Source organism: Cryptotermes secundus, unplaced genomic scaffold (genome assembly GCF_002891405.2).
Source record: "Cryptotermes secundus unplaced genomic scaffold, Csec_1.0 scaffold512, whole genome shotgun sequence".
Taxonomy (NCBI): Eukaryota; Metazoa; Arthropoda; class Insecta; order Blattodea; family Kalotermitidae; genus Cryptotermes; species Cryptotermes secundus.
Window position 1 is genome coordinate 114,803 of NW_019735563.1, and position 26,629 is coordinate 141,431.

The following is a 26,629-nucleotide window of genomic DNA, read 5'->3' on the forward strand; positions in this document are numbered from 1 at the left end:
TTTTGTGTACAAAAATACTCACTCCTCCTTTCTCCAGTGTTTTCCTACAGTATCTAGCACCTAAATTATAATTTTCTAAGTGAAGATGTTCTAATTCCAGCTGTTTCATGTGATGTTCAGTAAGGCACAGTATGTGTGGAAGATTTGAATTCATGGAGCTTATTAGTTCATTTGTTTTGTTTCTCAATCCTCTTATATTCTGATGGAATATTCTTAGTACTTAGATGAGTAGAGCATGTAGCATGTACGGAAGATAATAGAAATGCCTTTTAAACTTCTCATAGAAAAACCTGAAGGAGAGATATCAAGCAGGTTAGTGTAGCGGTGGCTTTCAAGACTCGAATTAGTGGACGTGTTGTATTAGAATCTCGACCGGAGCACCGGATATCCTTGTTTTCATGGGTTTACTCAGTATCTCTTGAAAAGTGCCAGAATAGTATCTTGGACTAGTCCACGACCACCTTTTTCCAAATTATTTTAAGTTCTTTAATCATCATGACCGCCTCTGTGGTCTATCAGATTTTCTGAGAAGTAGTGAGTCTGAAACGGGGTCCACTCAGCCTCGTGAGGATAACTGATGAGCTATTTCATAGAAATAACGGCTCCGGTCTAGAAAACCGAGATTAACGGCCGTTGGGATTCGTTGCGATGACCACGTGACACCCTCTATCCACAAAAGTTGGTACTAACTTCGCCGACAATCGGCGGTAGCTCGGTCGGTATAGTTCGTTTGCGGGTTTCCTTTAATCATCGTAACGTTTTCCGCTGTACAGTGTAGAGAGTGAGAGCATTGGTAAAATCTCACAACCAATTCAAAGGAAACAGATCGCTTGGAAGGGCATAGTTATATGTTTTCGTTTTCCTAAAAATATTGCGTGTTTTCTTGACTAGCTGAGCGAAAGTTAGACTTTTACAAACATATCACGTTTCTTTGATAGTGGACTTAGTTTGTCACTTTTGGCCGCGCCATAGCTCAAGCGGTTAGTCGTTGGCTTCCCACCGCTGCGACCCGGATTCGATCCCGGGGTCTGGTCAAATGGGATTTGTGGTGGACAATTTGGCGTTCGGGCAGGTTTTCTCCGAGTACTTTGGTTTCCCCTGCCAATCTTCATTTCACCAATTGCTCCACAATCACCCTCACCTATCATCTGGGGCTGGTACAATAGGCCAGAAGTGGCCGCAGTACATGGGACTTAGTCCCACCCCACTAGCAATAAAGGAAAGATTATAAGCATAGACCTGAAATATCTTAACCTGGTTACGGATACCGCTCTCTGCTACCATGAGATATCTTCTAAAATCAAGTGCATTATTCAGGTTTCCATATCTGGAGAGTATGATGCCGTGTAGTCTTGTCGACAAGTGGTATAGAGCAACATACGGCCTGCATCTTCAGGGTCAGAAAGAAGACTGTAATATCACTACTTCAAAAATCTCATACAAATGATATCATTGTCTACACATCTGATACAATAGTCATATCATCATGAGTCTGGATTACTGATCAACATAATTAGATTCCCCACTACATAAATAATACAGCCAGGATAGTGGTTATACCACGGGTCACACAACCGAGGGGTCATCGTTTGGTTCTTGACAGGAACAATAGTTTCGTCTACAGAGCCCAGACCGGCTCTGGGCCCACCCAACTACCTATTCAGTGGGTACAGAGGGCTCATTACCCGGGGGGTTAAAACGGTCCAGGTGTGAAGCTGACCATTCACCTCCACCTAGTGCCGGAAATAAGAAAGCGTGGAGATCTACTTCTATTCCTTCATCCGTCGTCAAGTACTGGTGGTTAATTATGACAAATAACGATTCAATTTCTGGCAGGGGAAACTGGATCCAGTGGGTGCCGGGGCTGATTCCTTGGCAGTAAGTGAGTCGGAGCGTGAAGCTGACAGCTCAACCTCCAGTCTAGTGCCGACATTACTAATGCATGGAGTTCTGAGTTCCTTGCAGTATTCTTCATGGCGTTCTGCTTAATTAAGCACAAGGATAACACTACTTTGTTTACTAACTAAGCGACTATTGTACTACGAGTATTAGATATTTATTGCATAGGTTGCTAAATTGACTGGAAAACGTCATAACACACACTTGTTTCCGTCGCTATCGTCATAAGACATTTTTACACTTGCTATTTTGACTGAGGCTTTTCTTGGTTTTTCCCAGCCCCTCCAGGCAAATACCGGATACTGTCTGGACTATGGCACAACCGCTTCGTCTGAAGTCCTTTCTAATTCGTTAGTCATCTCAACATCCGACCGAACAGCTACATTATAGTTATCCACAAACAAAAACTCCGTGGTTTTAGTCCGCAAACGAACTATACCGACCGAGAGACCGCCGCTTGTCGGCGAAGTTAGTGCCAACTTTTGCGGATAGAGGGTGTCGCGTTGTCAGCGCAACGAATCCCCATTGCCGTTAATTTCGGTTTTCTAGGCCGGAGCTGCTGTTTCCTTGAAATAGCTCCTCAGTTATCCTCACGAGGCTGAGTGGACCCCGTTCCAGGCACACTACTTCTCAGAAAATCTGGTAGTGCCGGGAATCGAAGCCGGAACCTCTGGATCTGTAGCCAGAAACTCTGACCACTAGACCACCTAGCTTTCCTAAAAAACAAGACAAACTTCGTGGTCTGTAGTCCGCAAGCGAATTATACCGACCGAGCGACCGCCGCTTGTCGGTGAAGTTAGTGCCAACTTTAGCGGACAGAGGGTGTCACGTGATCAGCGCAACGGTTCCCCATGGCCGTTAAACTCGGGTTTCTAAGCTATCCTCAGCGTCTTTAAATAACTCACCAAAAAGGGGATATTTTTACCTGCAACAGAGCGTATTTAGTAGTAATGTGACTGGAGAAAATAACGTACAGAGGCCTATGCTGATTCCCGTACATAGAGTCGGATAATTTCTCCATCAGTTTATCTGTAATAAACACGCCGATACCTGACAACGATTTCTTCATTCTTGCCAGATAAAACGACTCTGTAGGGGGAAAAAAGAAGGGATATTGCTTTAAAAGATCACTTTAGGATTTAGCGGGAACTTCTTCATATACAGTATTTTGAAGTAGCGATCGCTCACCTTGTTGCTTCTCAGTATACATGAGATACACACAAGCAGAATTATATTTCGTAATGACGTCCGTTGTAACCTGAGCTACTGTTCGAAAGTCGAATGCGTTCACCCGGAAACATAATATGACACTTAAAACACAGACGACACGAGCATCAAGGAAATTCATGCTCATCCACTGATGTTTCGAAGCATAAATTTGGGTCCACTTCTGTGTTCAGTTATCTCATGAAATCGCTTTAAGTTTCTGCACTTGTGTCTTTCCGCAAGTTCCTCATAGTCTGTGGATCTACACTGAACTGTTCGTGACTTCCGATTATGTCTCTAAGCCAATAGAGAAGCCACTAATATCATGTGGCCCGAAGACCAGTGACTGAGTCACGCTAAGATATCATTTGATTAATTTCTGGTACTTCCGATGTGACGTCCTTTCGACAGTTTTTGTGGGTGTGAAGAAATGTACAGACGTGGCTCAAGAACATTGAGAGAACCTTTTCTTGATGTTTACTGTATTCATAATAGAAAGTCCTGCAACACATACTTGAAGTTTAATTTTGTATACTGATTACTATCTAAAATTCATTAGTTGAGACATTTGATGGCAAACTTGATACACAGTGTTGCAATTAATATGTTGCTGGACATTATCCATCATCATGTCTGTTCTTAAAAAACCGTCTAGTTTCTATTAAAAACACAACGTTTCGGGANCGGTTTTTTAAGAACAGACATGATGATGGATAATGTCCAGCAACATACTGATTGTAACAATTTACCATCATCACAAACTTTTAGATCTTATTTGATACACAGTGACTTACACCCACTCCCCCCCCCAGAAAAAAAACTGTCCGTGTTTACTCTTGGCATTTTGTGTTCTACAGTTAACGAGCTATTTCTCTAAGTGTCTAATTAACCATATAACACTTCAGTTCATTGTTCTGTAACCAGCCACATGCCGGGTAAGTTATGAAGCCCCCAAACTTGAAGATCGAAAGTGTGATAATTTGGTGGTTTGTTTAGGAATCTCGTGAAACTCAAGAGGCCGTGTTTATGAGTGTGTCCTCTAACCAGCCTAGTGCACTATCAGAGTTGAAGCTCTGTATCACTTAGTTTTCTTGCGTCTGTAATGTAACACTATCAGTATAGATTTACACGACACTAATCCACACCTAAACCGGTCACGGTAGCCGAGCGGTCTAAGGCATGAACTGTCTTGTTTCGCTTGCAAACTGGATCGTGGGTTCGAATCCCACTCAGGGCATGGATGTTTAGTTTGTGTGTGTGCGTTTTTCTGTGTTTGTGTACAGGTAGAAGCCTTGCGACGAGCTGATCACCCGCCCAAGGAGCCCTACCAAATTGTAAGATCTAGAAAATCCGAAGTGAATGGAGTTCATGGAGTTAGGCCTAGGCCCACTGGGGCTGTAGTGCCAAGGAAAAAAAAATCCACGCCTAATTCACTAAAATAGTCATTAAAATGTTTCAAAATATAATTAAAAATATATGTTCTATGTTTATGCTACATGTTTTGGTCATACAGGGTCACCATCAGGCAACATATTGTTAAGGAATCCACTGCTCATAGTCAGAGTCAAAGTCACATTGCTACTGACGGTCAATCAGTCAGTCTAGGTGCCGAGCCCAATCTGGGGCTTATGACCAGGTATTTATTGCTGTTTGATTGTTTCGGTCTTTTTATTGTGGGCGCCCTCTCTGACGAGAGGACGGGTCTGTCTTTTGTCAGAGTCATTGTCTGCAGTAGTAAGTCATTTGTCATAACGTAAATGATATTTACATTTTACATGTTAATAAATGTATATAAAATATATACAGGGCCTCTGTCAGTCCAGGCTCAGTACAGCAGATTATGCCCTATTTCTAGTAGCTTCCGCTACAACGGCAGTCTAGTAACTTGAAAGGTCTTATGATTGACCGCCGTCAAGTTTAAGCCGCTTATAATTTAAACCATTGCTGACTGCTAGTCCTCGTCATATGGCCTCGACAAGGACCGCACAGAAAACACCGCTTCCAAAATTTCTTCTGTTGTTACGTGACTTTCGCGGCCATCGAGTGACGGCTACTGAGCCATTCTCTAGTAACAGGCGTGATTGCAGAGCCGTTCTTTATCAACGGCTGTCTCTGCTGGCTTCACAATTCTGACTTTTATAAGACATATCTCATTAGCTTCACAACCTCTCTACACATACTGCAAGCTGTAAAGTGTTCCTGTAGATTCAAGGGAATTTCGCGAAATATCTCGTCGGCTACATCAACGTTTTTTCGAAGGCATCTACATTAAGTATTATCGAATTTCTAAAATTGTTGTTGGTTTGAACCGTATTTCAAATAATACCGGAGAATTTTTCGTTTCCCGCCCCCCTCGGCTGCTGCGACCCACTGTTTTATATACCGTGGTATTAAATGTGATAATATTTACACTTAGAACGTTGTATATACTTATTTCTTCACTACGTGCTCTGATATTAGCTCAAAGCAAGAACTGTGGAGCCAGAGAAACAGCCGTTGTTAGCGAACGGCTATGAAACAACATCCCTTTCTAGACAACGGCTCGGTAAACACGTTCCCGCGTCAATGAATATGTATGCAATAATAGAGATACTGTTGGAAACGGTGTTTTCTACTTGGTCCATGCAAAGGATTTATAAGGAAGACAACTGGGGCAACCGAGTCAGTTCTCTACGTGAGTCTGTGTGGAAAAGAGACGGTTTAAAGGGAGCCGCCATTCAGAGAAGGCTTGAGCTCATGAAACTGAAGAATTTCCACTGTTAGAAGCCGTTGCCAGGGGATGGCTGGTGAAGACACAACAGGCTGGAAAAGACTTAGCATGTGTTGTGGTGATTTGTGAGTCGTGGAGTTTAGCGGTGGAGCTGTAATTGTTTGTAGTTCTGAGTGTTGCGTATAAGTGGTCAATAAATTCGATATCCAATCCAAAACCACCTCGACAATCACCCCATACTACATGGCAGTATGTTAAATAATGTTTTTTAGTGCATAGCAACCAAGTATATTTTCATGCGGATAGAATGTTTACGCTTAAATTCTCAACAGAAATTTTATAACTCTTGTTCCAAGGTCATATAGAGTTTGAGTTACGCCATAAGAACTTCTGCAAACACGTGTCTGCCATCCGACGTGATAGTCTAAACAGGCAAGGGCCTAAATTGCGAAACAATACAGCGAAATTAGTTCACCCTGGTGGAAACGTGGGCACAAAGAAGACATGTGGAAACAGATACGCGCTGTTGCGTACTGTCATATTACTTACAGTGAAGAGAACATAATTTGCACATGTCAGAGCCCGGGTAGATCAGTCGACATAAAGACGTATAGCGACGTGTTACGTGGTGTACGACCAGGGTTCGATTCCAGCAAGGGACAAGAGATTTTTCTGTAATCCATACCCTTCAGACCGTCTCTAAAACCCAGTCACTCTCTTACCCAATTAGTACCCGAGGTAAAGCGGCCGGGGAGTGAAGCTGACCACTCATCTCCATCTATTGCCAAGGTCAAGAATGGTTGGAGTTATACCTCCATTCTCCACGTCTCCATGGAATTGTGTTTAATTAATTAATTGAGCACGCTAATAACTTTATCCTTTCTTATCTTTATCTCTTTTTATAATACAATTTTGTTGCCTGAGATTATGTAACGGTGCGCAGAATGTGTTGGTTGGAGATAACGATGATTCTGCCGATAGATGGCTCTGCCAACAATACTCGCTCTCTCTCTGATCAGTACTGTTTCATGGATGTAACATCGTGTAGTGCTGTGGAAGTTCGCTGACGTTTCGGAGGAACGTATTGCCTCCAGCTTCAGGAATGTAAAGCTATGTTTGTTATTTGCTTCACGTTTCTTTCTTGTGTAGCTTATTTTTCGACCCTAAGGATGGATGCGACATGTTCTTCTGAAACTTCTGTTGACATTCAACGGACTATGCAAGGTTACAGCGCAATATAACAGGCTTTCATACAAACGGTGTTGAACCTTCTGGTTCCACCGCCGGAGAGCTAATGGAAACTTCCCCTACGTTGCGTGCGATGTGTCGCCTCGCCTGAAATTCTTTCCGTCTGTTGATCGCGTAACAAGGTCGTTTCGTTGATAATTAACCTTGGATACTGGAGCAGACTTCTTAGTGAAGAAGATAAATGGGCATTAATGGGCCGTAAACAGTTTTATTGATATGTGCAAAGGAATTACACTAAAATTATAAAAGCGACTAATACATTATATAGTAGTGTCGCTGTTTAGTATAAAAGCAGCGGAAACAGAACACCATTGGTATTTACAGAACCAACTTTGTCTTCGCTGGGCTAAGTCGCAAGAGAAGCTCGGAAACCGTAAGTAGCAGTCGCTTTCGTCTTCTGCACAGCATCCGCATAAGCACCGGACCTCGCCAGACTCTTTCTCTGGGCATAAGGTGGCGGGAGCGTGAAGCTCACAGCTCATTTGCATCTATCTATCTTTCTGTCTATCTATCCATCTACTGTCTGTCCATCTATTCATCTACTATCTGTCCATCTATCCGTAATTCTATCTATCTATCTGTCCATCTATCTATCTATCTATCTGTCCATTTATCCATCTATCTGTCTATCTATCTATCTATCTATTTATCTATCTATCTATGTATCTATCTATTTATCTATTTTAATTATTTTTGCATTATTGACGGACTCAATACTTGTATATAGACTTTTAATTCAACACAGAAATTAGCGCTTCAAATCATTCCAAATATTGCACATAATTAAGGTCTTCAAATCACATTTTAAATCTTCACAGCTCTTTTACGAACTTTCCGTTGTTATTCCTGTTGCTGTTACTTAAACACACTCAAACGCTCTCAAACACTGAACACACACTAAACTGAACTGAACTCCTGGCGTTAATCTCTTTATATAGCCTCCGCACGGACCAAGAACAGAAAACAGCCTATATTGTTGGAACGTGTTTACCGATCGTTCGCATAACAACGGTCATGACTCCGAACGCATAGAAAACACCGCACACCCATTGTTATTTTGCGTGTATTCGGTCGCGATGTGTTTAACGGTCAGTTACCTAGCAACACTGTGTCCATACACGTTACAATATTGTCCACCCACCTACAGCTTTGTCTTCCTAGTGGGTCTGCCCTTCTGGCTTTCCCCCAATATCCTAAACGCATTCCTCGTCTCCCCATTCGTGCTACATGCCCTGCCCACCTCATCCTCCTTGACTTGATCACTCTAATTACACTTGGAGAAGAGTACAAGTTATGAAGCTCCTCGTTATGCAGTTTTCTCCAACCTCATGTCACTTCATCCCTCTTCAGTCCAACTATTCTCCTCAACACCCTCAGTCAATGCTGTAGACTTCTATCCGTGAAAACTAGTAGCTTTTTCCGTTTAATGTCCCCTTTTTCCAGAATGTAAGAGAGACGAAGTCTCACAACAGAATTCACATATAATGGAGTGGAAGTATTGCCCCAGTCTTAGGGCCGTGCCATAGCTCAAGCGGTTAGTCGCTGGCTTCCCATCGCGGCGGCCCGGGTTAGGTCAAGTGAGATTTGTGGTGGAAAAATGGCGCTGGGGAAGGTTTTCTCCGAGTACTTGGGTTTCCCCTGCCAATCTTCATTCCACCAATTGCTCCACAATCACTCTCACTTATCATCTGGGGCTGGTACAATAGGCCAGAAGTGGCCGCAGTACAAGGGACTTAGTCCCACCCCACTGGTCAGTTTCATATCCCGGATGCTTCATCCAATAAGGTATAGCCCCCTCGTATTTAAGTATGGGATGTAAATCTAAAGGCAGAAAAGAAGGAATTAAAATAATTTTATTTCATTAATTAATACATGTATATTAAAGTAATCTAAGTGAGGAGTGTTACGCAAGTGAACACAAAGCCTCGGACCTGGACGGATCCTCTGGATAAGCAGCCCAGGCTAAAGAAAATAGACATGACATTCGGTACCTGGAACGTCAGAAGTATGTATAGGGCAGGTTCGCTCAGGGAAGTGGCAGAAGAAATCTCAAAATATAACCTACATTTAGCGGGAGTGCAGGAAGTCAGATGGGATGTAGGTGGCATCGCACCAGCAGGAGACTCTACATTTTTCTATAAGAAAACTGCATAATGAGGAGCTTCATAACTTGTACTCTTCTCCAAGTATAATTAGAATGATCAAGTCAAGGAGGATGAGATGGGCAGGGCATGTAGCATGAATGGGGTAGGCGAGGCATGCTTATAGGATATTGGTGAGAAAACCAGAAGGAAAGAAACCACTGGGAATACCAAGACGTAGGTGGGTGAACAATATTAAAATGGATCTTAGAGATGGGATGGATTGGATTTGATCCGGCTTGGGACAGAGACCAGGGTGGGCTCTTATGAACACGGCAATGAACATTCGATTTCCATAAAATGCTGGGAAATTCTTGAGTAGCTACAGAATTGGCGGCTCTTCCAGAAGGGCGCAGCTCCATAGGGCTCAGCTCCATAAGTAAGGAAGTAAGTGAGGAGTGAGACGCCCAGCACAAGGCAGCATCTGGAACAGTCCCGGCCAACTGGGGCCGTCAACTGACTACTCAGAATGAGACAAACAACTCTTTAACATTACGTTACTTGAGTTTGCTAAGGCTCCAAGCATAACTAAGGTCACTAAGGATTACAGTTGCTATGTGTACACGTGCTCTAATATTCAAAACCTCTGATTTAACACGTAGGATATATTTACATTTTACCACGAAGACCCGTTACTAAGTAATGACTCTATAAATAATGCCAACTGCTAGGCAACGATAGCGGGATAAAGAAATATACGGTAGCCGTTGCTAAGTAACAGCTTCTCAAACAAACATGTTACCACGGCAACGATTAACTACAACAATGAGCAGCGGTGTTTTCTACGCTGTCCATGCCGAGGTGTTATAGGAAGGGTAAGTTTAGATTTTAATTTATTGTGAGATATTCGCCAGCCAATAAGGGCGAAAGTAGAGGACATTGGTAGGATCCATTGCCAGGAAACGGTTAGTGAAAACAAACTAAGAAGTCTTTGTGTATACTGTAGTAAATTGCAGAATGTAAATTAGCCATAGCTTTACAGTTCCTTGTAGTTATGATCTGTAAGTGCGCAATAAATCCCGTTACCAATCCAAATCCTACATGTAGTCACACTCATACACGTGACAGTGTTTCGTATAATTTTCAGAATGAACAGAGATCTTTTTCCCTAAATGTATTTAAACGGTTGGTGTTCTTAATGGATAATGCTTCCTGTAAGACAGGGACTGCTCTTACATATTATTCAGAAGAAAATCTTCAGGTTTCAGCACTTCATAATAATTTCCCTTCTTCACTTCCCAACGCTTTACCCTATTTCAGGTATTCCTCTCCCAGAACGAAGAGCGGGAAGACCCTGAGAATTTTCAAAGCAGAAAATATTTTCTGCTCACCTCTTAAATGTACTGTCTATGAGTCGATTGTCTAGAAGACGTGGGAACCTCGACGTCTCACTACCCTATGGGCCTCTACGACCTGTAACAAGGATAGCTTTACCATTTTTTACCTTTGTGGGAACTGCCCACATTCAAGCAAACGTTACAGTGACAGCTCAGGTATCATTGCTTAGCAACGGTGAGTAAAGCGTCGTTGCTAGGTAAGGTCTACAACAATATGTGACTGTGGGAAGCACCCACAGTGGATCGGGTGCTAGCCAATCACAAGCTAGGAATCATTCGCTGCTTAAGAAGGACTGTTTACTTCCCTTCCCCAATTTCTCTTATGTCTGTACTTCCTCTGGTTTCGTGGGGATAACAAGAAGTTGTTTCTTGTATTGCAACAGAACATTAACAATGTCAGTGACTCTTCGTCTCGCCGTCTTCGCTCTGTGCGTGGCTATCGCCGCATGCGCAATTCGCTGTCCAGAAGATTTCTGCAGCACTGTAGATTGCGTTGTTGCTGCCGGAGAAAACGCCCCGCCCTGCACTGCCAACCAGCGCCTCAACGAACACGGGACATGGTGTGGTTGCTGTCGAACCTGCGTCACCCAACTAGGTAACTAATTTGTTTCCTTATTTGAAGATGCTTTCATTTCATGGAGTCGGATCGTTGGACGATACACGAATTGGAAAAGGATTTCTAAGAAAGTTGTCATGACCAAACCTCCATATATTCTTTTGGTATCACTAGGAAGATCAAGGCGTAGGTGGGTGGATAATATTGAAATTTATCTTAGAATTGGGTGGTATGGACTGGATTGATCTGGCACAGGATAGGGACTAATGGAGGTCTCTTGTGAACACGGTAATGAACTTTCGGGTTCCATAAAATGCTGAAGATTTGGCTTCTCAAGGACACAGCTCCGTGAAATTAGTTATTCTTGTGGTATTTCGTCGTCTGAATACTGGAGTGTTGTTATCTCCGTTTTCCGACGAGAATGAGATTCTCCGTATTATGTTGCCCTATCTCCGTCCCTCGGTTTCACGTTTCTCTACGTCTCTTTCAGAGGAGGGAAGTGACTGTGGCATCACTCTCATGATTGGCGGCCCCCCACCAGTGGTGGAGTGCTCCACCGGTCTTGTGTGCTCACGAGACACAAGAACTTGCGTGCCAGAGTCAGTGGCTGAAGAAGAAGAGGCCGAGGACGCGGAGTGATGTGCCTAACTAAACGGGAAACCAAAATATGCTGCTGGTAACAATGTTAACACTAACAACAATGTTAAATCTCTGTAATTTTTTAAAAAGAGTGTAAAAATAAACGATATTTTAAAGTTATAACTTTTTTTAAACTGATTTTTGTTTTTATTCGTTACTATAATCTTCAAACAAAAAAGAAACTCCGTGATTTTAGTCCGCAAGCGAACTATACCGACCGAGCGACCGCCGCTTGTCGGCGAAGTTAGTGCCAATTTTATGGGATAGAGGGTGTCGCGTGGTCAACACAACTATTCCCCATGGCCGTTAACCTCGGTTTTCTAGACCGGAGCCGCTATTTCCTTGAAATAGCTCCTCAATTATCATCACGAGGCTGAGTACTACAATCTACAAGTCCTCTAAATGGATCAATTAAAGCTGTTTCTGTATACACTGTGTATGTCGTTAATGGAAGACTGAAGGAACGTGGGTTGAGTCCTACGAAGGATAAAAAATATTGTCTTCTTCGAAACTCCCAGACCCCTTACAGCATTCATTTTCAGTGACGCATATGTGTTCGTGTGATTTATTTTAAGACACTGTTAGTAACCAGAGTGCAGCATCGATTGGTAGGATGACTGATGAATGATGAACTGGAAGTGATTTTGAAGAAAACTGTCGTGGCTTAGTCGATGTACTATTCCGATATTTTTCCTTGCTCAAGTTTCTCTGTTTCTTTCCTCTTTTCGTGGCTTGAAGTGTTCAAAGGCATTTAAAAAAAATCGGCTTCTTTGAAATGAATGCTTTCTCTCACTTTCGCTGCTGTTGGAAGAAACAGATCATTCTTTTATTGTCAGAAGTCTAATAAAGCCTAATCTGTGACGTCATACTATATTCTGTGTCTGCCGGAATGTAATGGCCACTTTGCTTGGGGTTTTAATTTAACTTTAAGTATAACTTGTGGGCACTTTGCTTGGGGTTTTAATTTAACTTTTAAGTATAACTTGCGGGCACTTTGCTTAGGGTTTTAATTTAACTTTAAGTATAACTTGTGGGCACTTTGCTTGGGGTTTTAATTTAACTTTTAAGTATAACTTGTGGGCACTTTGCTTAGGGTTTTAATTTAACTTTTAAGTATAACTTGTGGGCACTTTGCTTGGGGTTTTAATTTAACTTTTAAGTACAACTTGTGGGCACTTTGCTAAGGGTTTTAATTTAAATTTAAGTATAACTAGGGGCACTTTGCTTAGGGTTTTAATTTAACTTTAAGTATAACTTGTGGGCACTTTGCTTGGGGTTTTAATTTAACTTTTAAGTATAACTTGTGGGCACTTTGCTTAGGGTTTTAATTTAACTTTAAGTATAACTTGTGGGCACTTTGCTTGGGGTTTTAATTTAACTTTTAAGTACAACTTGTGGGCACTTTGCTAAGGGTTTTAATTTAAATTTAAGTATAACTAGGGGCACTTTGCTTAGGGTTTTAATTTAACTTTAAGTATAACTTGTGGGCACTTTGCTTAGGGTTTTAATTTAAGTTTAAGTATAACTTTTGGTTGTGTCAAACCGAAACATGTAAGGCAGAAATAATAATAAAAAGTGACCTACAAATTGTTACACTCGACGGACTTTCTATTAACTTTGTGATTGTTTTCTAGTTTCTAGAATATCGGATAATGGCCAAATTCCGAGAACCCAGTCATTCTGTGTGTTATACACTATTGTCAGAACCCCTTAGATACTGCTTGAACGACTATAAGCTTCTCAGAGAGGAGGAATGGGCTCAGCTGTTATTCTGATTCGCCTCTTCTGAAACAGTCGCTCGAAACATAGGACCAGGACCGAGATACAAATCCCTGCTCCCAAGATGGAGTAGCTCATCTTCACCATTTCGAAAGTAACAGCCGTGAGATATTCATTTGTTCTGTCTTCCAACAACCGTGGCCAAAATTCTTGATCGAACTTATGAATTATTCCGGTGCTTTTGAAGTCCAGGAGACTGGAACATTAAGCAGATAAGAGTAACTGAGTGTAGGATCCTTACAAAGTATACGAACATGAAAACATGTTTCTATGTTTGCTCAAACTGAAGGCTTACATACAAAGAATTGATTTACAAGTGTAGATACCTTGCATTTACAACTTCATAAACTGTATTAACACGAAAACGTGTTTAGATTTTGTTTTCAAACTGAAAATTGTATAAGCACATTTGATTTACATCTGCAGATACTTTGCGTGTACAGTCTTCAGAGATATGTATTAACATAAAAGTATGTTTAGACTCTATGCTAAAATTAAGATTCCTTAAAATGCTATTAGAATTAATTCGAGTTTAATCTAGTTCGTGGTATTCAAAGACCACTTCATTCTTCAGCAGCTTTCTTTCGAAATATGTGATATGGCTAAGCAAATTTCAATTATATAGTGGCGTATAGACCCGTTGCTTACCAGTGAATCTGTAAACATCGGCCGTTGGAAGGTAACGTCCGTAATATATATATTACGATGCAACGATAGAGGTACGGCGTTTCATATGCGGTCCGCGCCGCTACCGTTGCTACAAAACGTCGCGGTAAACACTCCCCTACAACAATAGGGGCTGTTTTCTGTGTGGTCGGTGCGGAGGCTATATGACGACAGTTACAGACAACGGATTTCAGTTTTTAAGTGACAGTGACAGTGTGCAGTTGAATTCCAGAGTGATTGAACAAGAAATGGCAAGAGGACTTCATAGTGATTTGAAGTGCTAGTTTCTGTGTCGAGACCCATTGCCAGGAGACGACAAGTGAAGACTGGGAATACTAGTGTGTGTGCAACAGCGAACTGGGAAGTGTGTGAGTCAGCGAGAGCGCTGTATTGCCTGTATTTATGTGCGACTAAGAGAGACTGTAACCAAAGTGTTAATATATCCAATCATCCGAACTAGAACCCGTCATTTTCGTCACGCGTACCACCCTACACGTGACAAAATATATTGTTCAGCAAGTATTTTTTTATTGCTCGTGGGGTGGGACTAAGTCCCTTGTACTGCGGCCACTTCTGGCCTATTGTACCAGCCCCAGATGATAGGTGAGGGTGATTGTGGAGCAATTGGTGGAATGAAGATTGGCAAGGAAAACCGAAGTACTCGGAAAAAACCTGCCCCAGCGCCACTTTGTCCACCACAAATCCCACTTGACCAGACCCGGGATGAAACCCGGGCCGCCGCGGTGGGAAGCCATCGACTAACCGCTTGAGCTGTGGCGCGGCCAAATAAGTTATTAAGTTAATTTAAAAATGTATGACTAAATAAATACAATAAGTATTTAATTGTCCCATGCCTCATATGGCAAAACACTAATTTATGAAGAGCACATTAATCTTTGACGCTACAAAACCAATAAAAGGATTACAGGACCGCGACCCTTTCTCAAAGACCCTGCTCGAAGGAATCTACTGTTCAAATTAACATATGAAAGTTGACCGTCTCTGTGGTCTAGTGCTCATTGTTCCTGCATACAGATCCAGAGGTGCCGGGTTTGATTCCTGGTGCTACCAGATATTTCTGAGAAGTAGTGAGTCTGGAACGAGGTCCACTCAGCCTCGTGAGGATTATTGAGGAGCTATTTCAAGGAAATAGCGGATCCGGTCTAGAAAACCGAAATTACCGGACGTGGGGATTTTTATTGTAGAAAAATATTGTAAATATAAAAAAGGCCTAGTAATCGTGTACTTACAGGCTATTGAAGAATCTCTTGTAAGGGCTCTGTTTACTGATGACCATAGAAACTGTTATCCTGTAGGACATTTCAGAGATTTCAACAACACTGCATGGCAAATTTTGCATGAGTCCTTTTGCCATTATTTTGGAGCAGAAGAAGCTGTACTTATCCTCGTTACATAAGCGGCGCAGACCTTCCACTGTGCTTCGTGGAAGTTTCTGTCTCTTCGGCTCAACCAATGTTTTGTAGGCTTTTCTTATAATCAGATTCTTCGAGTTCTGAAAGGATTCATACATACAATTGATCATAATGTGGAATTTAATTTCTGAAGGCTGTGGATATGAAGTTTTGTGACTTCCTGGGATGTGAGTTTTTGGGTGAGGTGTCTTCAACCTTCATTTCGCGAATTTCCTCTTGGTAGCCAGAATACTTCAACTAAACTATCTCTGAGATTGCGTCATCATGAAATAGTGATTTAGATCGTTATATCATCATCATTAAGTCACTAGATTATGATCTCGATGGGAACCAATATCACCATACTGGAGATTTCTTTGGAAACACAGAAGCCTTGTTCAGTAAGGTTGCCTACTCGAGTTATGATGTACCCTAAAATGCGTTTCAGACAATCAGTACGAGACAGGTATGCCTCCTCGTCATACGTATTGTAAAAAGTGTAGAGCTACGCAACGGCGGGATAAACAACTTTCGCTTAAGCACGTGACAACAATACATGATCATTACTAGGCAACAACTCGGTATACACGTTCCAGCAACCTAGCAACGATAGGAGCTGTGTTCTCTGTGTGGTCCGTGACGAACATTCATAGGTGGCAGCGAATATCGTTTGCATAAGAGGCTTAAATCTGGCGGTGGTCAAGCTTACGACAGTTCAAGTGATTAAGTTGCCGTTGTAGCATAAGATACTAAAGATAGGCATGATCTGCTCTGCAAAGCCTATACTGACAGAAGACTTATGCATAGTGAAAAAGCAAGAATTTTTCAATAACACGCTATATGAGCGAAATGTACACTTGACGAAAGGCAAAGAGTATTCATAACAGGCAAACCCAACTTCTTGTCAGAGAGGTTGTTACATAAGTACTATTACCGTAAGGGTTCAGTTGGGGAAAGCATCTCTGGTCGTGAGTCTCAAGAGGCTTGACGTCAAGACAAACTGATTGGCAGTAAACCACCAGTCGTAAAGTAACTTTGACTTTGACTTTCCAGTAAGTCATAGCTGAGAAATCGTGAGTCAAGAACACGGAGCTGTCACGGAAAGGAGTTGTGAAGATTCAGCTGTGAAGTGTTAACAGGCGTTAAGACTTTATGAGCTGTAGTTACATTAATCTTGAGAGTGTTATAATTAATTGCAGTTACGACTTGTGAGTATTCAATAAATTGACTCACCAATGCAAACCCCGTCTACAAGTCATTAATTTACATGATTATATATATCCACGTCACAGTCGCTGTCGGTGATAGAATAGTTGACTTACCTTAAGTAATTCTTCATGTGCGTTGTCATAAACGACGCCTAATCCGTAAGTTCCGTCATCAAGGAGGCCCTGGAAATCTCTGAATGGTAACTGGTATCTTTGAACTGTCAAATAAGATATGGAGCTGGCCGAGTAAGCCATGAGCAGTACCATAAAGGTGACGTAAGCAGTAAGGCAGATCAGTCGACAGGGCCAGGTACGGGGTAGAAAAGAAGCTGCAAGAAATATGTCATTTCCATGTTGCAGCGACTCAGATTCAAATTATTTTAAATAGATTTTATCGGATATGTACTTTGGACATACCCTGCCATTATTTTTATCGGCTTACTATTTATTTAGGATTGAAATTAATCAATAAGTCATTGTTTATCTGTCATTTTTCGGCAACCATCACGAAAAGATTCATATTCCTCTGGGGGTCCGCAGGGAGCCACGAGAAAGCGTAGTTGATTGAGGCACTAAGCTACATGCCGAAAGGTCGCTAGTTCTATTCCCTGTGAAGACATTGGAATTTTCAATTGACCTAATTCTTTCAGCCGCACTATGGCCCTGCGTTAGACTCAGCCTCTGACACAAAGGAGAACCAGGAGTCTTCCTGGTGGTAAGACTGACACACTCACCGCCCCATCTGTGAGCCGATTGTCTAAGGAAAATGTGGGAGCCTCGACGGCCTGGTAAAGGAATACCTCGGCGCGTAAGGCTGACAGCCGCCATCTGTGAGCCGATTATCTAGAAAATGTGAGATCCTCGACGTCTCACAACCCTATGGGCCTCCACGGCCTGTTACAAGGATAGCTGTACCTGTTTACCGGCTTCCGCAACTCTTTTTTTTTGGGAAAGAATTCAGTATTGCAAGGATTAAAAACTGTGGAGTTCACTTTCGTCTGGGACCTGACGCCGCGTAGACTGATAAATAATTCATTTTTCGGAAGAACCTGCCGGTTTTATCTTTAAATTTGAAGAATTAGCAGCGCGTTGACGTACGGATGTAGGGCCCAATATTTCCTTAGTCTGTTTCTCACGATTGGCTCATCCAAAACCGTTGCACCTCCCATTTACTCTATATTTATAAGCGGCCCTATGAAGGGCCAGTATTCCTTATACTGTTTCACTTACTCCTGTTGGTTCTCTCCAGTGTCAATCCTCATTTTCCACATATATGTATTATTATTCGGTATTACATTTATTTTTTTACCCTGAAGGTGGAAGCTAAAAGTACATCCGAAACGTCAGTAACTGTCATTATGTCGCAATTAAGAAGAGAGTAATCATCATGTTCACCGCTACTACGACCTCAAATCTTATAATTACTATACTTACATTGCTGGCAGAAGATGTTGATTGTGTAAAATATTGAGTTGTAGATTCTGTAATTGGCTGTTTCTTTGCTGTTGTAGGAAACTGCAGAAAGCAGGACGGCAATTAGTAGAACAGTAAGGCCAATTACCCGCCACAGTTTAAGGGCGAATGGCGTCAAAATTTGTCTCGCAGGGCTGAACGTCGCATTTGGCTTCCGAACGTACACCGTCACCCTAACAACATTAAAAGGTCTCTAAGAATAATGCCGTGAGCTCTGGTGAAAGTTTACCGACGTTTCGGTAGAAACTTCTGTTTCCATCTTCATTGTTTAAACAGTAAACTAAGCAAACAAACAAGAAGTAGCAGTACTTTGGTCCTAGGCTTACGTTTTGTTCTGATGATAGAGGCAGTGTATTAATTCCGAAACGTCGATAAACTTCCACTAAATTACATATTATCAGAACATCAGATTCGACATAAAGGTTTATTTTCAAGGACGTTTATTTTTTATTAATACACGAGAGAGACGTGAAATGTATATGAAATGTTTTGAAAAACATGAAGAAAAAGACCACTTGGGAGACCAGGCGTAGATGACCAGGTCATGTTAAAATGGATTTCAGAGTAATTCTGTGTGAAATTATGCACTGAATTCATATGCATCTGGGCTGGGACAAGTGGCTGACTCTTGTGAACACAGTAATGAACCTACGAGTTCCGGAGAAGCCGCGAATTTCTTTTTTCAGTAGCTGAGCAAGTGAACTAAATGGTATTTAATCAGTTCCATGGAAGAAGAGCAATGGACGCTGAGGGAATTGATTCCGCTGTAGCTTCTGGCTTTCGCACCAAAAGTCCTGTGTTTGAATCTCGGCCAAAGACCGGCTATGCTCAGAGTTTGTGCAATAGAAGCTTTAATAATACAGCTCACGATCCTTATACAGTTCCATCTAACCTGTCAAGCTTATCTCCTTACTACCCACCTTAATGTTATCCTCCCTTCTATTGCTTAGTCTTCCAAGTGGTCATTTTACTAAAGGTTTATATCTTATATTTTTAATTGACAGATATTATTATGATTCTGGCCGTGCACTAGCTTAGGCGGCTAGTGGCCGGCTTCTAATCTTGACGGTCCGATTTCGATCCCAGGACAGATTGTGTGGGATTTGTTGTGGACAAATTGAGTTTTCTCCTGTTACTTCGGGTTACCTTCCAATTCTCATTCAACCTACCATTCGTATTTATAAATCCCATTATCCGACGCTATACACATGTAGTCTCGATATAACGGCAAATGCCCACCAGATTTTAAGGTGTTTTGGAGAATAAAGCGTGTAAAGTTAGGTAAATGGTCACACGTGGAACACATGTGAGAGTCTGTGCTTACCGAGCTGTGTCTCGATACTGACAGCAAATGCCCACAAAATTATTGCGCTATTTTGGAGAATAAAGCGTGTAAAAGTAGGTAAATGGTCACACGTGGTACACATGTGAGAGTCTGTGCTTACCGAGATGTGGCAATGGGTTGGACGTAATGAACTACATCCAAGCGACTTTTCGTAATTGTCATGACATTCAGACCCACGTCCGCTCGTCCTGATGCAACCATTCCTACAATACCACTCCACGTGCCGTCCGAGTTCCGCGACCCATGGCTTCCGTTTTCCAGAAATAACTTCTCCAACCTGTATTTTAAAATTATTTTGTATACAAAGGCATAATAGGCAAATAACCGTCCGTCTGTCACACTATTTTTCTCCCAAACGGGGCTATCGCTTTAACGCGATTTAATAAGAACATTTAACATTTTTGTATTAAAAATCTAAGGTCAGCCACACCAACTGCGTCAAGACGTGAGACAAAAGATACAGTCTTGTTTCATTCGTGATTGGTCAGCATCATGACTCAGACCGATGTGCGGCGGTTTTCATAATCTCATTCGTTTCAACTGTGCTCCTTTCTTTGCGTCATGTCGCAGATATCGTGTCTTGACTGTTACATGTCTTGACGCATACCGGTGTGCGGCCTACCTAAAAATAACTGAATTTATGGTCTAAAACAATTGAAATTTATCCATCAGTGGGTAACCTGAACGGTTAGCGCCTTCTATGGAGTAAAACCTCGACGCCCGAGACTAAAATCTAAAAGAAACCCATGAATAATTTGTGACGTGATACAGATCTCTGTGAGTTGGTAACCTCATTGCTGCTAAGAGGTATACGGATTGGAAAACCTCGTAATTCTGAGTGTTAGACACCATCGTCAGAACCATTTAGGATCTAACTACACGCAGTACACATTTTGCTTGAGCAGATCGTTGTAATTTACCTGAAGATGAAATTGATCTTATCAGTTCAGTTCATTTCATATACTCAGTTCATGTTCGGCTTCATAAATGCGACTTTCAGACCATAACGTTGCGTGATTATTCTATTAATTATTTCTTGTTTTTATTGCCCGAATAGCGACAGTCGTTCGTGTTATCTAAATATATACCATACTCACGTAAAATTCAGTCTCTCTTGAAGTAGGTTCCAGAACTGAATTGCATATCCAGACACATGTGGTGGATCGAGTCCTGTCTGTTTCGGAAAATAAATAAATGGAGGCTGAGGAAGAAGAAAACATATATTATTGCTAGCATAAATTCTGTTAAAAATTTTAAATGGAAAATTTTAAAGACATAGTCGTCAAAAATATTAATTTGGTGAGATAATTTTTTTTTATATTTAGAACGACTTTAATTAATTTAATAGAATAATGTTGTGCGCTGAACGGTGCTGCCATCTAGTTGTGTTTTTACATAAGTATAAACACAAGCGTACCATCTACTGTTGTCTACCCTCTTCGCTTAGTTCTTGCTATCTCGTGCTTGTTTAATTGCCTACTGTTTTCCTTTACATTTTTATGCTTATTATGTGTTTAAGTTTCTTCTGCTGTATGTTATTCCCCAAAGGTTATGTACAAGTAGATATGTTTTTGTGTTAATTTGGAATAAGTGTACCTAGACTTTAAGATTAAGAAATAGAAATAATGAAATGTGCCAGGAAGCTGGGGTTTGCAAAGAAGTCTCACGCCAGTAGTGAGGCAATAGCTTTGTAATCAGCATGTTAGCACGACAGCGTAATAAGGCTGACATTGAGGAAGAGGCTATATGAAGTGGGACATAAAAAACTAGGGCATTAGGAAATCGCTGAGTCGGAGAGGGCGGTAGACCTGAAAGAGCCAACCCCCTTTCAATAAACAGCCAATGAGAGTGGGCCACCCCGACCAAAAACACGTCAGGATGGGTGGGTGAATACACCCCCGGAACCCAGCGAGTCAGCAAAAAGAGAGTACAAAAACGCTGGAGGGATCAGAGGAAAAAATTATTATTATTATTAATTGTCAATAGTGTGCGGCCGGAGGCTATCGCCGAGAGAAAGATGGCGCCGAGTAGAGGTTGGTTGGTGGTGTGTGCCTGTTTCATCAGTACAAGTGGACCTACTTCATATAAGTCATGAACAACATTAAGTGTGATAATATTAAAATGCATACCCCAGGGAGAGAAAGTGAAGACTAGAGGGACTAGGTTTACAGAGAAAGAGAGACAGAGGTAGAGGATACGCAATAGCAGGGTGACGTAGTAGAACTAATGTGTGTGTACTACAGGATAATAACCCGAATGTAATGCGAACCGACAAACGTCGGCAAATGGTGTATATAAGATGTATATAGCGATATAGAAGAATAGAATAGGATAGGAATGACGTGTGATGTTAATTTAACCTAGCCTCCCTCAAGTGTTACCATCCTCCCTGAATGCTCCTGCATCTCCCCGAATCCTTTAGGAGAATTGCAAACTCAAGCCAAGGCGGCAGCTACGTCAGTCTATAATAAATTTCACGAGCCCCCCCCCACTGGAGCTGTGCAATTTGGTGACAGCGGCGGGAATAGCCAAAGAGAGTTGGCTGAGGGAGTGTATAAGTATTGTGTAACTACCCACCCCCAGTCGAACGGCAGTACAATTTGATGTGTTTTTACGTAAGTATAAACTCAAGCGTACCATCTACTGTTTTCATTTTCTATCCACTTCGCTTAGTTCTTGCTATCTTGTGCTTGTTTAATTGCCTACTGTTATCCTTTTCATTTTTATGCTTATTATTTGTTTAAGTTTCTTCTGCTGTACATTAATTGATTCTTATTATCCTTTGTCATTGAACGTTTGTTGTTTCGTTAAGTACGTTGCCTAGTTCTTGCCGTCCTTCGCCGAAGACAAAAGTAAGAACCAGTTAAGCCAGAACAGGGCAATTGGTTCAAGTAATAAAGGTTCTGACTTGTATTCAGGAAGGGGGTTTCGAATTTCTGCCGTAACAACACCCTGAGTGTTTCCATGATATTCCTCAGTCATTCCATGCAAATTCAGGAATAATACTTAAATTAGGTTACGACTACTTCATTCAACATCCAACTCATTTTTAAATATCGAAAAATCAATGACCTATAGAGTCTGAATTAAATAAATTCCAAAATTAATAAATATATTACGTACATCATGAATCATTGCAGACTTCAAGGAAATGCCATGGAGGTCTCCTCGCCTTTCAAAAAAGGAGGTTTCAGACCATTTGAGTCCATCCTTGGAACTCCATTTAGCAATCAAATTTGTTTGAACCTGACGAGAGGAATGTAGATTGTAAACCTCTGTGAGTGACACTTCGGGTTCTTCCCCCGTCCATCCCGAGCGCTGTGCGACCAGGAACTCGCAGTCGAGCGGTATGTAAACGTCGGCGAAGAATTCTTTCAGTGACGTCATGGATTCGAGAAATAACAGCCATCTGCCGCTCGGCATATTTCCTGTTTCAGAAAACTGCAATTGAAAAAAAAAAAATATTGTAGCATGTTGACCCGTTACTACGCAACGACAGAGAAACAAACAACTAGACAAGGGCCGATACTAGGCAATGGCCTGTAAACTGAAACAGATTATCAGTGTTTTCTGTGCAGTCCTTGCCAAGATATAAGTAGAACAGTTAGTGGGAGGGGAGTTGATTTAGTTGGTTGGTGAGTGAGTTAGTGATTTAGTTAGAGAACTGCTGAGGTTCAGTCGTTGTGAGCTTTTGCTGTGAGAAGCTGGCAGCTGAGGCCGGGAACAGATGGAGAACCCAGAGAATGGGGAGCGTTCGTCGTTAGAAGCCGCTACCAAGCAACGGCAGTGAAGACGTGACTGTGGACACTAGTGTGTATGTGTGTGTCTAATAGTGAATTGTGAAGTGTGTGAATTAGGGAAACGGTTATAATTACTTGTAATCATTAACCCAACCAAATCCGATCACAAGTCAAAACCCCGTCTGTAGTCACTCTAAGATCGTGAATAGAATGGCTCTTCATTTTGTAAACTTCACCAGTTTTCTTTACCTTTATTTGTTGAAAATCCTAATATCTTTCTCGAGTTCTAAGTAAAGTCTTATTATAACGCCTTTGTGTACCCTACTTCCGGTCTAGAAAACCGAGATTAACGGCCGTGGGGATTCGTCGCGCTGATTACGCGACACCCTCTATCCGCAAAAGTTAGCACTAACCTCGCCGACAAGCGGCGGTCGCTCGGTCGGTATAATTCGCTTGCGGACTACAGGCCACGGAGATTTTTGTGTACACTATTATACTGAGTACATGCAGCCATAGAATTGTGCTCAGTGTTGAGCCCATTTCATTAGTTATTAAGTATAATTTTTGTAAGATTGGATGTTTAGGTTAAAAGGCCAGACGGCTGACCGGAAGGCGAACAGACAGAGCCGCGGCTGACTCTTCGCATTCCTTGGCAGGCGATTGAATCGTCTTTAGAAAAGACTGTTTACGCATCAGTGGAAAGCCCCGGTCAGGTTTCGCTTCGCGCGACAAGCTGCCGACCTCTGGGATTTCGCGCGCGCAGCTTTCGCGACTTGGGGAAAAAAGTTGAATCTTGGAACTCAAAAAAAAAACAGGCCGTTTCAGACACTCTGTTTCTAGCAGTTGCGAGAAACGGACGAGTAAAGCAAAGTGTGCCTGTGGAAAACCTTGGGATGGCGCCAGTGTTTTTCATGTGCATCATGTTCAGCGCGAGTGACTACTTGCCCGTGGTCGGGTCACTGATTGCTGATTAGAGCTTCTGGTTCAATGGTTATTTGAGAAATAAATACAAAGTGTTGATTTGTGTCATTTAGGGTTAGTATATTATGAGTAGTTAAAAGGTAGGAATTGAAGACCCTGTGTGTTGTTTGATGTACTAGTGTTTTGTTTTATTATACCTTACTTTATTGTTGTTAGTGAGTACTCGAATTATTTGTGGATTCCCCCAGTGCAAGCATGTTTTGCACAGCACAGGTTGAGAGATATCCACGGACGTCCGATAGGGGGTGAGTACAGTCAATGCCCCCTATCCGGGCACAACATCAGACATGCTTTACCTGCTTTACAATCTCCCTTGTTGCGAAGTTAGTATGTATGACGTAGAGGGGATTCAAATTGTGATTCTTCAGAAGTTTCATGACCACGTCTGGTGATCCTGCAGAAACATATTGCGTAGACACTAACTTCAGGAGACGTATGAGTTCCTGGACTCTAAACCAATCTGGAAAAAAACAAAACTAATTAAATTCTGGCATGTCCTCTACGTTGCAGAAACTGCTGTGAGAGAAAAACTACAAACTCCGTGGCCTTTAGTCGGCAAGCGAACTATATCGACCGAGCGATCGCCGCTTGTCGGCGAAGTTAGTGCCAACTTTTTGCGGACAGAGAGTGTCGCGTGGTCAGCACAACAAATCCTCAGGCCCGTTAATTTCGGTTTTCTAGACCGGAATATAATTCGTTGTAGTTACGAATTTTATGCTTTGTTCAGCTGCACTAACAGATCACAGAATTCATGAACACACCTTCTGTGTTTGTCGGGTAAGATAAGATGTTGACAGACGTTGATCTGTACTCGGACATCACAGATTTTATAATGTTATAAACTGAATTAAGTGGGATTTCACTTGTGGAGCTTGATATATTTATTATATGTGCAACAAGGAGCAGCATCACAACACCCGCCTTCATGTTTCGAACTCTGAGGTCGAACTTAAGTTTCTGTTTTATTATCTTCTCGTTTGAATCCTATAGACAGGATGCGCAAGTACACACAATCCTCTGCATGCACGTTCTGTTTTGTACGCCGGTATACACGCGATTCTGAGATCACGAATCACAGAATATACGTTCATATATATATACCCACTGCATATGGTTTTCATTTATTTCTTTGGGTTTATAATGCTGTTTTCTCCGTTTTACAAACCATAGTAGTTGCTCATCCACTCAAGAATCTCCCCAGAATTTTATAGAGCGAAAATGTTCATTAGCGTGTTCACAACAGCCTTACCGCGGTCCCTATCGTGAGCCAGATGAATCCAGACGACACCTTCACATCATAATTTTTACGTAGTGTGTGTGACTGTATATGGGGTTCGGATTGGTGAATATGTTTATTGATCATTTATAGGTCATATATTGCTATTTCCACAAGTAATTTCCTCATATACTCCCGTACAGAACTCTTAACATTTTCCATTACTTGTAAGATCTCGGCACGGGCCACATAGAAAACACAGTTATGTTGTTGCGTTCATGTCTTTTGCTACGGGAAATTGTTTACTTAGCCGTTGACCAGAAACGGGCCTAGTATATCCGCCCGTCACGCGGTCGTTGCATAGCAACTGTTCTACACGCTACAACTTTAGCGGATAGAGGATGTCGCGTGGTGAGGGCAAGGGATCCCCATGGCCGTTAATCTCGGTTTTCTAGACCGGAGCCGCTGTTTCCTTGAAATAGCTCCTCAATATTATCCTCACGAGGCTGAGTGAACCACGTTCCAGACCCACTACTTCTCAGAAAATCTGGTAGCGCCGGGAATCGAACCCGGGACCTCTGGATCTGTAGTCAGGAACTCTGAGCACTAGACCACAGAGGCAGTCACTCGTCAAAATACTAACTCTCACTCTGATAAGGTTTAAACTTGTAAATCAATTAAGATCTCGAGATCAATATCTTTCTTGGCCACAATCCCTTCTAATAGTTCCTGTATGAAGAGGTATAAAGTCCATTGAACATTTGGAGTATCGGCGATTTGCAACTAAAAAAGTTTTCAAATTCTCTATATGTCCAGACAGGTGTGAGATTTGAGTTTCTCACGGCTGCCTTCTCAGATATGATACTGCGAAGTCTGGTAAACATTTACCAACATTTAGAAAGATTGATATGTTGGGATTTTGGACTTTATCCATCGTCCTGGTTTTTAAGATAACAAATAAAAATACGACGTTTCAGAAACTGGATCTGTTTCCGTCCTCAGGTGAAGGAAAACACCTATTCAGTTGGGTCCCTTAGAAAGAGCTAGCCTCAATCACTGGACAAACCACTGTC

At 41.8% G+C, this 26,629-nt stretch overlaps 1 protein-coding gene and 1 long non-coding RNA gene across 4 annotated transcripts in view; one reads left to right on the forward strand and one right to left on the reverse strand.

The window, feature by feature from the left end:
• Positions 1 to 7,329: 7,329 nt before the first annotated feature.
• Positions 7,330 to 11,859, forward strand: LOC111869599. The gene is made up of 3 exons (XR_002843693.1): positions 7,330 to 7,436; positions 10,925 to 11,136; positions 11,588 to 11,859. It is a non-coding gene; the product is annotated as an uncharacterized LOC111869599 (long non-coding RNA).
• A 184-nt stretch (positions 11,860 to 12,043) lies between these two features.
• Positions 12,044 to 26,629, reverse strand: part of LOC111869605 (probable glutamate receptor) — a 23,079-nt gene continuing 8,493 nt past the window's right edge. For 2 of the 3 annotated variants that reach the window (XM_023861253.2, XM_023861254.2), the window contains 8 exons: positions 24,637 to 24,800; positions 22,743 to 23,060; positions 20,717 to 20,820; positions 19,720 to 19,896; positions 18,236 to 18,447; positions 16,916 to 17,130; positions 15,432 to 15,694; positions 12,044 to 13,711 (listed from right to left, as the gene is read on the reverse strand). In XM_023861253.2, coding sequence (XP_023717021.1) covers positions 13,477 to 13,711; positions 15,432 to 15,694; positions 16,916 to 17,130; positions 18,236 to 18,447; positions 19,720 to 19,896; positions 20,717 to 20,820; positions 22,743 to 23,060; positions 24,637 to 24,800 — 1,688 coding nt within the window. In that variant the 3' untranslated portion in view covers positions 12,044 to 13,476. Of the gene's footprint in view, positions 13,712 to 15,431; positions 15,695 to 16,915; positions 17,131 to 18,235; positions 18,448 to 19,719; positions 19,897 to 20,716; positions 20,821 to 22,742; positions 23,061 to 24,636; positions 24,801 to 25,101; positions 25,179 to 26,629 lie in introns of those variants that run through there. The other variant, XM_033753494.1, reaches the window with a different exon arrangement.